Genomic DNA, 13067 nt, shown 5'->3' on the forward strand with positions numbered 1-13067 from the left:
ATTGGCATTCGTCGATATCAGTGCAACTATTGCGAGAAGGAGAGAGAGAGAGAGAGAACCATTAAACTATTTACTTCTAACACTTTTACCGCAGACTCACTTTCGGCGATTCTCGTGCATAAGAAAGCCAAGATTGCAGGCGCACTCCTCACGCCCCTTCGCGGTGGTAATACACAATTGCTCGCAGCGTGATTTCTCGCCGCATGTGCGCGGATGGGGACAGTTCACCTCATCCTCTCCGAACGGACAGTCATTCTGCCCATCACAGACGTGTTTCTGATGCACGCAGATTCTGAAAATGAGGAAGGGATCTTATGTAGACAAGACATTAAAATTTTTGTTTCATTCATACTTCAAATTCGTGAAATTCTTTTTGGCGGGACACAAGAATTGACCAGCATCACATTGTAGACGGCATTCAACCTCATCTTCGCCGGAGGAGCAATCGGGATAGCCATCACAGAGCCAGGTATTCTGGTGTAGATAAAATTATTGATGACTAAATGTCAACATTTTTGAACTCTGTATGCCACATACCAATATACAACGTCCGTTGTTGCACGTAAACTCGTCCGATCCACACTTCGCCGGCAGTCCGGCGATCATACTGCCGCAGTCGTGCTCATCTTCGCCACCTTCGCAATCTTGTTCCTTATCGCATTTCCAGCGTCGAGGTATGCAACTGCCATCCGCACACTTGTACTCATTGGAAGTGCATTCGGAGGGCTTCTGCGGGCAGTCCTCTTCATCACTCCAATCGCCGCAGTCGTTGTCACCATCGCAGTGAAAGCGATTCAAAATGCATTGACCGCTGGGACCGCCATGACCGCCACGGCACTTGAATTCACCTTCCGGACAGCGATTGAAGACCGCCGGACACTTTAGCTCATCCGAGTTGTCATTGCAGTCGCGCTCACCATCGCAGCGGAAGGCGATCGAAATGCAGTAGCCGTCATTGCAGGTGAAGTGTTCGGGAGAGCAACTAAAGTGTTAGAGAGAGGAAGAGATAGGGAAACAAATTTAATGTAGGCTAAACAGCCAATTTTAAAGCGAGATCAGCAAGTAAAGGAGTTTTGAACACGCGTTAGTCGCACAGACCACAAATGGAAATGGGTGGTCTGCGAAGGATGGTCCATGCATTTTACTTGCGCATTTATTGGTGGAAAATACAGAAAGTTGGCCCTTTCTTACCTCGTCCGATTGCAATGCGCCTCATCGGAGAAATCCTTGCAGTCGTTTTCGCCATCGCACACCCACTGTTTGGGTATACAAAAGCCATTCTGACACTCGAATTGCTCCTCGTCAGTGCAATTGGTACGCGCACCGCAATGCGTCTCATCCGAATAATCGCCACAATCATCGTCGCCGTCGCACAGCCACTCCTTGTTAATGCAACGATATGTGCGCGGACACATCACATGCATGCCCGTTTGTTCGCAATCCTTTTGCAATTTGTGCAGCATATCGCCGATCACTTCACAATCGAACTCATCGGCGCCATCCTCGCAGTCCGTATTCTTGTCGCAGCGCGCATGCTGATCAATACAGGTACATGTTGTAGGACATTGCCATTGCATTTCGCCGCACATATTCTGGCAGGTATGCGCGTAACCGTCATTGGGACTCAGCAGACGCGGCTCGTCGTGCACCAACGAAACATGCGGCCGAAACACTTTCTCCTTGTTGTGCAACATATTCATGTAACCCTCGCGTCCGCGCGTCATTTCACGCCGATCACCGGATTCGCGCACACCATAGAGATCTGTGCGACTGCTGCCGCTGCGTGCGCCAATATCACGGTGACGCGGTGGTTCACCATAAAGACCAGCGCCGCCGCCATTATTTTGCGATGCAGAATTCGCTTCATGCGGCGCCTGCTGTGACTCCGTGGTGTAGAGTTCGGGCGCATATTGGCCGAAGTACTCGTCATCGGGATGTTCATGCGGAGGGAAATCAGAGGGATGGAAGCTGTCCTCGTCATTTTCGTTTATATGATGTTGATCGTGTGACTCCTGCGGCTTCTGATTTTGCTTGCGCGATATAACACCACCGCCGCCGCCGACGACACCAGCGCCAGAGCGGAAGAGGTGCTGCGGCTTGTGTTGTTGTTGGAGCGCAATGCTGTCGCGCATAAAACTAGAACCCAGCAGCTGCCGTGCCGAGCCATGCTTGACTTCACTGTGTAAGCCAGATATGCTTGGCCACGCCGATGTCGTATCGTCACTCGCACCTAGAGCTGCGAATGGAAGATAAGTATATTTTAAAGAAGAAGAGTGACTGGTGGCTGGCATGTGTTCTGAATAAAATTTACAAAAGAGGTATTTAGTTGATATCGAAAAAGCGGAGGAAAGAAAGCTTCAGTTCATTAAGTTGCCTGCTTGGCGAATTTGCTGACTTTAGCTAATTTAAAATACGTATCCGCGTCATCCTACGTGGTTTTAATGAATGAAATTGGAGCTTTTATTTAACGGGTGTTCATTCAAAAGCGCATTGAGTTGTTATTGGGTTAGAGGTTAACAGTGGCTTGGCATGAAAGGCGCCGCTGTGCATTTCAACCTTTGCTGTGCTGCTTACATGCATACATACACACATACACATGTGGCAGTTATTGGCATCCAATTGTGTCGAATGGTGTTGCGAGTTGCCCGTTCTACTCTTTTTGGGGTGTTTATATAGGAACTACTAAATAGGAGGCTGCACTTCCAACACGAATCTATGATTATTGGTATGGTTTGCGTTCCGCGCATGCGTCACATTTTTATGCACGACTTTCACTTTTCGTTTCTTGTTGTTTATATTGTTTTTGCCATTAATGTACTTTGTTGCTGCTGAATGGGAAATGAGGCGGACAGCTGAACTTTGCCGAAGCAGTCATTCATGATATAAGCCCAAATAATTATCGTTGGCGCGCGGCGTGGCTACATCGAAATACAAAAATATACAAAAGTATGTTCGTGATTTCAGAGAGCAGGCCAGACCGAGCGAACATGAGCGCGCACGCATAATGAGAGTGCTTGCGCCGCAGAGAGAAAGTCTTTCCTAGTTAGGTGGAAACTTGCGAAGTTGAATGAGAAAAAGTGAGAGTGAAAAGTAAATTTGTCAATGAGAAAAATTTCCACACAAAAAAGCTTGCAACAGAACCCGTTGCTCGTACTCGTGAGTGCGTGAGTACTGTGGAGAATTTCGGCACACAAACAGTCTGCAAGGAAATTGGCCAACCAGCGTGGGCATGTAAAAGTTTCCACAGGCATTGGCACACATACATACATACTCTACCTAAGCAAGCATGTATGTATGTATGTACCCTGCAGTAAACCGCTCTAGTTCAGGACTAGCGCAGAACTAGCTCTTTAAAAGGCGGTGCTGGTTATCGACTATCCCAACGCAATGCCTTCAACTGTCTCTTTTTACATGGGGATGTCCTATGAAGGAGGAAATTGCCCCCCTCTGCAGAGCTTTCAAACTAGTTCTGAACTGGTTCCATTTTGGACAGATCTGCGTCAACAAGTTTTTTATGTATTTAAAAAATTCTGATCATTCGATTTTTTGATATTTTTTCGTTTTTTCTGTTCTTCTAGAGATTGAATTATATTAAATCTTTATTTATTCTTTTATTTTAATTACATATATTAAATTTGACCATATTCTCTTCAATTTTTAAGTGGTTCTCAACCATTTAAATTTATTAAATCTGAAAATCACAACTGCCTCCACCGCGATTTGAACTCGTGACCAACGATGTTATAAAAGCCTAGACAGACGGCAACGTTGATTCGGATTAACGCCGCAATTGATCTGATCAAAATTGTGCCTTGACAGATGCAGTAACGCGGATTTACGAGCCACAAGGTTGTAGGTTGGGATTCAAGGCCATTTAATTTTTATTTATTCATTCAACTATGAATTCTATATTTTTTAAGTTGTTTTTAATTAGTTGATTTTGACTCTGTTTAAACTCAAAAAATTTAATTTAACTAATATTAAAAAAAGCTGATATAAAATAAAACAAACGAATATAAAATAAAGTAAAATAAAAATATAAATCAATTAAAATAAAAAAAATTAAGTAACAATAAAAACAAAATTTTTGTTGGCAATAGCTCCAAACGAGGATCGAACCTGGGACCTGCAGGCTTGTAGTACGCAACCCTCACCACTCGGCTACCGCGGATGGAGTAGCTGGCTGCTTTGTTTGCGTATTTGTGTGCTCAGGGAGCGTAGAACACAAAGAAAAAGCAAAATTACTTAGCGTGAACTTTCATCTTGTCGTCGGTAATACAGTCACCGTATTAATGCAAATAAGTTCCTATTTAATTTTAATTGTATTCCTATCTGAATTAGTATGGTGACTGCATTACCGATGTAAAGGTATATGCCCATGCTAGTTTTGTACTTTCTCGGTATTCTACGCTCTCTGAGTTTTCATCAGTGTTGTCGTCGAATATTCGCTTGATCCGAGTTATGTTTGGGAATTAATTCTTGAACTTAATCCGGATCAACCGCAGTTAATTCCCGAGATAATTCCGAATTAAAGAGTTGATCCGGATTCACGCTGCCGTCTGTTTAAGCCGCAGGTCTTCCCGCTGGGCTATTTTCGTATTCTAGGTACGTGAAGTGAGAATTTGTGCATTTATTTACTTCTCAACAGAGCGCAAATAGCACACATAAAGTTTCAACTGTCCCTCTCTGCAGCTGTTTGGCACTAGTTCAGAGATAGTTGTGAAATGTGTAGGGCGGAACTAGCGCTTTAACAGACTGTCTCTAAATTTTACTGCAGGGTTTGTATGTATGGATGTGTGTTGTTCAGTAAACAAAAAATTACAAACATATATATATATACACACACACTTGCGCGCGCACACCACATTCGTACATATGTTTGTCTATTTATGTGGAAAATTGAAAGCACCAAACTGAAAGAAATTCTCAATTGCACACATTGATGCAGACGATGCCAAGGACAAGGCAGCTGAAACGCTATTTATTAGACTTCGTGCTTTGCCGACCGTCCGACCAACCGACCGAATTGATTCACAAAACTGACAAGGACGGGAAATCGGTTTGCTGAATCGTAGCAGCAGCAGCAGCAACAGCAGCAGCAGCGAAAATGGTAAGATGAAGAAGAGCAAAAAGAAGCAGCTGCAACTGTTGGTTGAATTGCTGCTGGCTGCCATTTGCAGCATCCGTTTTGGTTAACACACACGCATACATACATACATACATACATATGCACTTATGAATGTTGCATATATGTATGTAAACCGAATGGACTTAACTGACCTGCTTTCCCTGTGCGTTGCATAGCGCTTCGCCTTGACGGCTAATGATAATGCCGATGAAAGTTGCAATTGGGTGTAGTTGTTTCAATCGCCCTTTACTGTATGAGTGTTGTGCTGGGGGAAAAATGCGCCTAGTTGCAATGACAGAGCAGCTGTGTGCCATACATTCTACTTGATTCAATTACCTAAAGGGAGTGGCTGTTAGCAGTTTGCGCTTTTCTTAGGAATTTTATTGTTTTATTTGAAGTAACGTTTTTTGTAGACTTTAGCTTTCAATGGAGTCGAATTTACCGCGGCGAAAATTAGTAAAAAACGGACTATCGAAAAAATATCCAATTAAGCCAAATAAAAAAAAATTCTTTATAAAAATGCTTATTTACAGTTATGGGACGAACGTAAAGTAGATACAATGTAAAAAATAAATTTGTGAAAAAAAGTTTTATTTTGTCGCATTTAATTTAGCTTAATTTTTCTACTAGTGTGTATAAACAATAAGCATATATGATTGATTGCCAGTTTGTTTTTAAATATATTTGTTGCCAAGCATTGCTTTAGATTTCGAAATTAAAAAATTACACTTGAAGATCTACATAATTTTGTGAGTATAAAATTTTTAGAGTGCTTACATTGAAAATGAATATTTTAAAAAGTCCAAGGAAGCGAGTTGAATTATTCTTAGGAAATGTAAGCATTAGGTATGCATGTCATATTTAAAATAGTTCCAGCTGCGAGAAACTGCAAGTTCAGCTCCCATTCTTCTCTTTCTGTAAAACTTATTGAATTTTTAGTGTAAATATTACTAAAAGCGGACAGCGCCCTGATGTGTACATAAAACAAATAATAGGCAACATAAAATAGAAATGCTAGAAGGTGCGGACATTTATGACTATTTATAATCGGATTTAATAATCGGATTCATCATTCAGTGGACGCGTCTTTGGACGAGATCCGTTTGCGATGGTTTTTGCCATCCTGCTTGCCCTAGCTCAGCTTTTGTATATCCTTTGCTTCCTACATCAAAATATTGATTTTCATAAAAAGTAGAACTTTTCACTATAAGCTAGCGATATATGAAATATGTTGGTTTACAGCAAAAATGATCTATGGATGCCACTATTCAATTCCTATGTAGAATTGCTCGGTGATTCCGAAAATCGAGTTAATTTTTTTTCTAGGTTTTCGAGATATTTTCAATTTACCGTTATTCAGCTTAAAGCAAAAATTGGTTCCTTTTAATCACGCATATCTTACGAATCAATTTAAAAATCTTAATATAAAAAACGGCAAATGAAAGCCAGTAAAATTCTCCATAAACCGTATATACATCACTTTCCGATAGGGCTTGTAGTTTCTGACAAATTAATTAATTATTCCAGCTTGTTTTTTAATGAAAAAATGAGTGAAATCAAACCTTAACAGAAGAAAAATTAAAAAAATAACAGGTTCCGTGCCAAATTTTTGCATTTGCGCTATAGCTTGTTCGGTTAAAAAAAAAAATCAAGTAACTAATGAAGAAAATCGATAGAAAAATAAGACATAATGATTGGTCAAATGAAAATAAGCAAAGATTTTTTGTATGAAAAAAGAGCAGGAAAGAAAGTTACTCATACGCCACGTACAGCTGAGTAACACGCTTTTCTGCTCATATTTCATACAAATAAATCGATTGTAAAACTTTAGCACGGTAGTGTAGACAAATTTGTAATCCCTAATGTTCAGTAATCTTCTCAGATTAAAATTAAAATCATTTCTTGGTCACTTTTCGAGAAAACTGTGATCTTATATAATTCATATACTGAAATGGAAGTTCTTATTTTTTTTACGCTCTTGACTTTTTAGCTTCCGTTATGGCTAAAAACTATCCCTTGAAAATTTGGTCCAAAAATATTAACATATAGAGGTTTCGCGTGGACATTTTGAGCCTCCACCTCAAGTGGTCAAAATTACTCTTCCTTCAATCCGTGCCTTTTACATTTTGATATATTACGAAAAAGTCTTAAAAAAAACGGTAAAAAAAACCGAATATCGCACTTTAAAAGCAGATTATTTCTTAGAAAAAAATTTTGCAAATTTATAGCCACGACATTGGCAAACAAAAGTAGTCATCGCAGATAACAGACTACGTTCATTTCGTTTGGAGATATTACGAAAAAAAACTTAAAAAAAAGAGAAAACAAATTAAATTTGCGTTTTAAAATTTGATTATTTCTTAGAAAAAATTTGCAACTTTTTAACACTACTACTCGCATTTGTAGCCACATTTTTCGCAAACAAAATGAGTCATCACAGAGAATATTACGTTCCTTATTTCTTGAGATATCGGTAAATTACCGAACTAGTACCTGGATGCCCAAAAATTTTCTAAAGATTTAAGCTTAGTATCCAGCTCTTAAGAAAACGGTCAAGAAAAAATTGCCATTACTTCGCGTGTGTGTCCAAGGAATTTTGACATTTTTTATACCTCACAGCCTGTTGCCTCACTCTTTCCTCAAGAAATAATGGAACGGGCATATATTTCTGTTGCAAACCTGGGTTGCCTTGTGCTCTTTTTTCACAAAAAACTTTAGAAAACCGTAGTAGAAAGCGTACTAAATTTCTGAAGAACTGCGTACTGCCTTAAGGAAATTTGACTCAAGAAAATTTCTTAGCCATTTCTTGTACGTCATTTTATATGGAGTTTTTGCTTTTCTTAAGAGCTGGATACTAAGCTTTAGATACGAAAGTTGAAATTTTGATGAAAATTTGTTGAATTGTCCTAAATATTGTAAAAAGTTGGAAACTGGTATTTTTATAGAAAAAAAATATTTAGCCCGAAAAACATACGAATATTTGAAAAAATTAACACGTGGTCGCTTGTTTGAGTCACTGTATGAAGACTTAACACTAAGGTCCAAGTTCATTTAGTGGTTTTGGAAAATTTTCAGACTGGGTAAGCCATTTTGAAGTTTTTAAATCTAACATCCAATTCGTAATCATCAACCCCTAAGAAGTGCGTTTTAAAGGGATTCACTGAAGTTGTAATTTTTTTTTTGGAAGTGATATCGAATAGGCCATTTTGAATTTACAACAAGGTCTGATACTAAATTAACAGTTCGTGACAACAAATTAAAAAAAAAAATTTCTTCCATATCGGATCCATCATATTGAATTTTTGAATTTTGAGTTTGTCTTCGCAATCAGCGATCACAAAAAAACACTGAGTAACAAGTTTTAAGCTAATTGGATCCATTTTCAAAATATCGTCCGAGATATATGATCTGCCAAAAACCACCGAGTGATAAGAATCGATTCACAACCTATATAATTTATAAGTTTTCCTTTCAATATAGGCTAGTACTTCGGTAGGCTTTTTGTTTATTTCGAATGGATTGAGTGTTATACCACCTAGGTGAGTGAGTCTGCGTCTGCGGAGATCAACACATTCATAAAGGATGTGTTCTGGCGTTTCTTCGTCCATCTCACAGAAGCGGCACACGCTCGTGTCTGAAATATTCATTTTTCTGAGGGGATAACGTAGGGAACAATATCCCGTGAAGTACCCAGTGAGAGTTCGAAGGTCCTCCCTGTCTAGATTTATGAGCTTTTTTGAAGCTTCTTGTGATGGATGGACATATTAACCGCTTAGCTTGTCTTTGCCCTGGACAATCACTTTAGAGCCTATGTAATATTTGTTCCACCCACTTGTTTATGACCTTCCTCACGTGTGCTTTGGTGGGGCCAAAAAAGCGTTCCGGGCAATGGAATACTGTGGTAACTGTACAAACCTATTCTTCTTTAATTTTTATTGCAGGAAGTTCGAGTATAGAAATTCTGTTTTGGCCCTAAATCAAACCAACTTGCAACACCGTGGCGTATGAGTAATTTTTTGTCTTACTTATTTAGACATTCAAGCGGTAATTGTAGTTATGTGAATAGAGTTATAAAATTTATTAAAAAACTAAATAAACATTTATGAAACACCTCAGAAGACACAAAAATAACGTGCTAATCACGAGGAAACCCAGTTGACTGGGAAGTAAAAGGATCAGACGTCCAGCAAGGCAGTTACTTAGAGCTGCTAGCCATTCTCAAATCACAAATCCAATATTGCAGTTTCTAATGAAGACCTAAATAACGAAAACATGAAGGATACTAAGCCCTTTATTAAAACTGGATCTTTTGAAAGCTTTGTTTTAAATAGACTTGTGAATTGTAGTAGATACAAAGCCCTATCCGACGTTACTTTTTGTGAGAGATCCTGGCTGGTTATGGGGATATGTAAATTAGATGTGACAATATTAGACTCGTGAATTTGCGAACGATAAAAAGGCTTTAGTCTACCCTGGAGCTTATCTGAAAGTTGTTGAGAAGCAAGGTGCCTAATGGCCTAGGGTGCGATATTGGATAGCATTGGAGCCGTAGTAAAACTTGGAGGTGCTTCTAGGCTTTAATATTGGCTTAGACGTGCATATTTAAAATGTGATCAATCAGTATTTGTCAATCAGTAATTGTCTGATTGATTCAGTCTCTTTTTCGTCGTGGCAACTCCTGCAGTAGTGATTGTGACTGACCCAGAGGCGTTCTGCATTTCTTCCTATCAGGATATGTCGTGTGAGCAGGCCAATGGCCAGTGACATAACGCCTCTAATGAGAGTGAGAAATTCCCTCGATATCCGTATATTCGATTTTTGGCCACGTAAGCTTTGTTGTATTTCAGGTTTCAGTGCGCTTCAATCTGGTACCCGCTTCTTCAAGGAAATGTTCCCTTAGTAAAGCTTGCAGGAAGCGATTGACATACCTATCCTCTTCAAGGCTACCCCCTCTTGGAAGCTCGTCTGCCTTCTCACAAAGTACAAGCGAACTATTTCTAAATTTATAGTGAAAGAGTTAAACGCCATAAGGGCCGACTGGCTGTCTGACTATATGTATATATATTTTAGTAGTAGCGAAAACAGAGAGTTTTAGGCTGTCAACGGCATCTTGTTTGGCTGGAAAGACACTACAATGGTCCGGTAAACGGAAAGATAGTTGTATTCCCAATTGTTCCGAGTAGACGCCTCCTCCTACTCTGTTTTCTAATTTGGAACCGTCCATGTAGAATCCTATGGTAACTTAAGGTATCGGAATTCTTTAGATTCACGATTTTCTGCTTTGTATACCTATGCTATAATTTTTAGTAAAAACGAGCATTGGTACACAATAGTCCGTTGTGCTCCCTAATTACCGATTGATAAGAATTGTAGTGCGACCACACCGAGCCGCTTCCATCTCTGGGCTATGGTAGTCTTAGGCCAGCAGTCGCAGCATACTGCCTTCCCATATTATCTATAGGTAGGATGTTCATAATCGTATTCGTCGCCTCAGTAGGTGTTTCTAATGCAAATCACATCTGTTCTCTCAACGTTTTGCAACTGTCCACAACAACCTCATAGAGAGGTATGGGTCTCACCACGGCGGTGTATGTCCGGTGGACTAGTTCCGGGATCAAACCCCATTTTTGGCCGATTGCTCCTCTAAAACTATGTAGCGCAACGGTGGCCTTCCGCACCCACTCTTTGGTGTTTTGAATCCAGCTAATTTGTTTATCAAGGACTATGACCAGGTATTACGCGGATTCATTTGGTTTAAGCGTGGTCTGTTCTAGCCTCGGTTTTATTAAGGAGGGAATTTGGTACATTTTTGTATTAGTTCAAGTTCTCTTTTGCTTGGGCTTACACCCAAACCGTTATTTCTAGTCCAACTCTCTACTTTTTTAAATTTTACTACATATCATATGCATACTGTGACTGTTAGTGCATGATCATCTGCATACGCGATAACTTTGCAGCCACCCCCTTTCATGCCACACAGCAGCGTGTTTACCGCCGCGACCTATAGAAGAAGGTGCTCCTTCCTACGAATCCGGTCAACGAAACCCCCGACAGCTCCGCTCGAACCATCCAGCACCGCAGCATTCGGTTTTTAAGCTGAAATAAGCGCGATCCGATGCACAGAACTGTCAGCGCTTCCGTTATCGCGTCAGGCATGATGTTGTTAAAGGCGCCTTCGATAACTGGGAAAGGCTGCCAACATATATTCATTGATGTCTATTGATCTTTGTATTTTCTCCTTCTTAGGCCAGTGCCCTGAATGAAGATTTGCCTGCAGTTCTTACCACCAGGGCGGGTTTTCCCTACTGCAGTGCTTCTTTTTGGGGCAGCCTATGTCTAAAGGTAAAGTGCACATAATTTAAAAATTGGAGCGCCTATTAATTTTGTTTCGTAACCTTGATCAACCTGAACTTTGTAATGGAACAAGACTGGTAGTAAAAGAAAAGAAGACCAGTAAATTTAATGAAGCAACAGTAACTATTGGATACGACAAAGGAGAGCCTGCTTTCTGACAGAAATGTTTCCATTTGAATTTTTAAGCCTTCAATTTCCTCGAGGGCTTAGCTTAGAAGTACTTTAATGCAATTTCGAATTAAGTTAAAATACGCTCTTTGTAGGCAAATTCTTCAAAGAATGTGTTTTGGGTGCACAAATCAACACATAGCCAAAAATGACAACCAATCCGCTTGAAATGCTTTAGCGCATTTTTGGGCAACATACATACGTACGTAACGCAATTAGACTTGCAATCCGTTTGACGACGTATGTAGATTGTGAAAGGATTCGTAAAGGACACCTATGTAGTTTGTTAATTCGCTTTTGAGAATCGACTTATATAAAAACATACATACATTTGTACATGTGTACTTACCCAAATGCGCATGCAGTAACAACAAAAATGTTATATACATGATCCGTAGGTATACAATATACTGTTGCTTGGCGCTTTGTAAGCGTTTGGATAGGCAAGCGTGAATTATTTGGAGTGGAGCGCGGTTGGAGCGTATATGTGTGTTTGTGTGTGCCTGTGTGCGTGTGAACGCTGTTGCCCACGCTTAACTTCGTACGAGTATCTATATGTAACAAACCGCTTTTGAGCTTATGTTGTTGTTATTTCTATTTCGATTTGTAGTTGTTGTTTTTGCTGCTGTTTTTACTTGTCACTGCCGCTCTAAAAGTACCTTTAAACACACAAACGATCGCTTTCTCAACCGCGGCCCTTACTTCGTATGTACATATGTATGTGTGAACATGTGTGGGTGCGAGTTGGTTGCGAATTAATTTATGTTTTATATGGTTCTATTGCGTCTCGTCTAAGCTTTTTGCTATTATTACTGCTCTGGTCTTATGTGGATTTCGGCTATTTATTTTTATATTTTTTGTCCTTTTCTCTAGCGACTTTCTTCGTCTTGCGGTGTATTCGTCTTCTTCTTCTTTGACTTCTTATTCTATGTCTGCTTTGTCACTTCTTGTCTCTGTGTGTCGTCCTCGTTGGCGCTGAGTAGCTTTTATTGAGGAAAATGCGTGGGCGTTTGAGGAAAATTTTCGAGTTGCCTTTGTTGTTTCTGCTTTAGTTGGCGAAGCACAGCAATTTCGTTATGTTTCGTTTCGTTTGTGTCACAATCAGTCTCGTTAATGCGTGTTCTGATGTATTTTTGCCCGCTTGCTTACTGCTTCTTTTGACAGCTACGTTTTCTTTTGCTATAATATGCGTTTTATTTATATCTTAGAGTTTTAGTTAGTTTTATGTTTTATTATATTTTATATATATATTTTTTTTTCGTTTTTATGTTGTTCTGCGTGTAACTTCGGTATGGCTGCTGACTGCTTCGTTGCTGTAACTTCGCCTCTTGTTCGACTGACAGCTCAACCTCAGCGTAGTTTCCACACTCTCCGGATTGCCTTGCTACCCACTATTTGCTGGTTGTTTTTTTGTTGT

General features: G+C 39.8%; 1 protein-coding gene across 1 annotated transcript; it reads right to left on the reverse strand.

The window, feature by feature from the left end:
• Positions 1 to 6: 6 nt before the first annotated feature.
• LOC108376280 (low-density lipoprotein receptor-related protein 4-like) lies at positions 7 to 12231 on the reverse strand (the record flags this gene model as incomplete). The annotated part of the gene is made up of 6 exons (XM_017632479.1): positions 12000 to 12231; positions 1192 to 2236; positions 538 to 982; positions 353 to 474; positions 101 to 292; positions 7 to 26 (listed from the first exon to the last, which is right to left on the reverse strand). Coding segments are annotated over exons 1-6 (1864 nt in total), but the record flags the coding sequence as incomplete, so codon positions are not given.
• Between the last annotated feature and the right edge of the window lie 836 nt (positions 12232 to 13067).

The sequence above is a fragment of the Rhagoletis zephyria genome, unplaced genomic scaffold, assembly GCF_001687245.7.
Source record: "Rhagoletis zephyria isolate East Lansing unplaced genomic scaffold, Rhagoletis_zephyria_1.1 Rzeph_scaffold_10176, whole genome shotgun sequence".
Lineage (NCBI taxonomy): Eukaryota > Metazoa > Arthropoda > Insecta > Diptera > Tephritidae > Rhagoletis > Rhagoletis zephyria.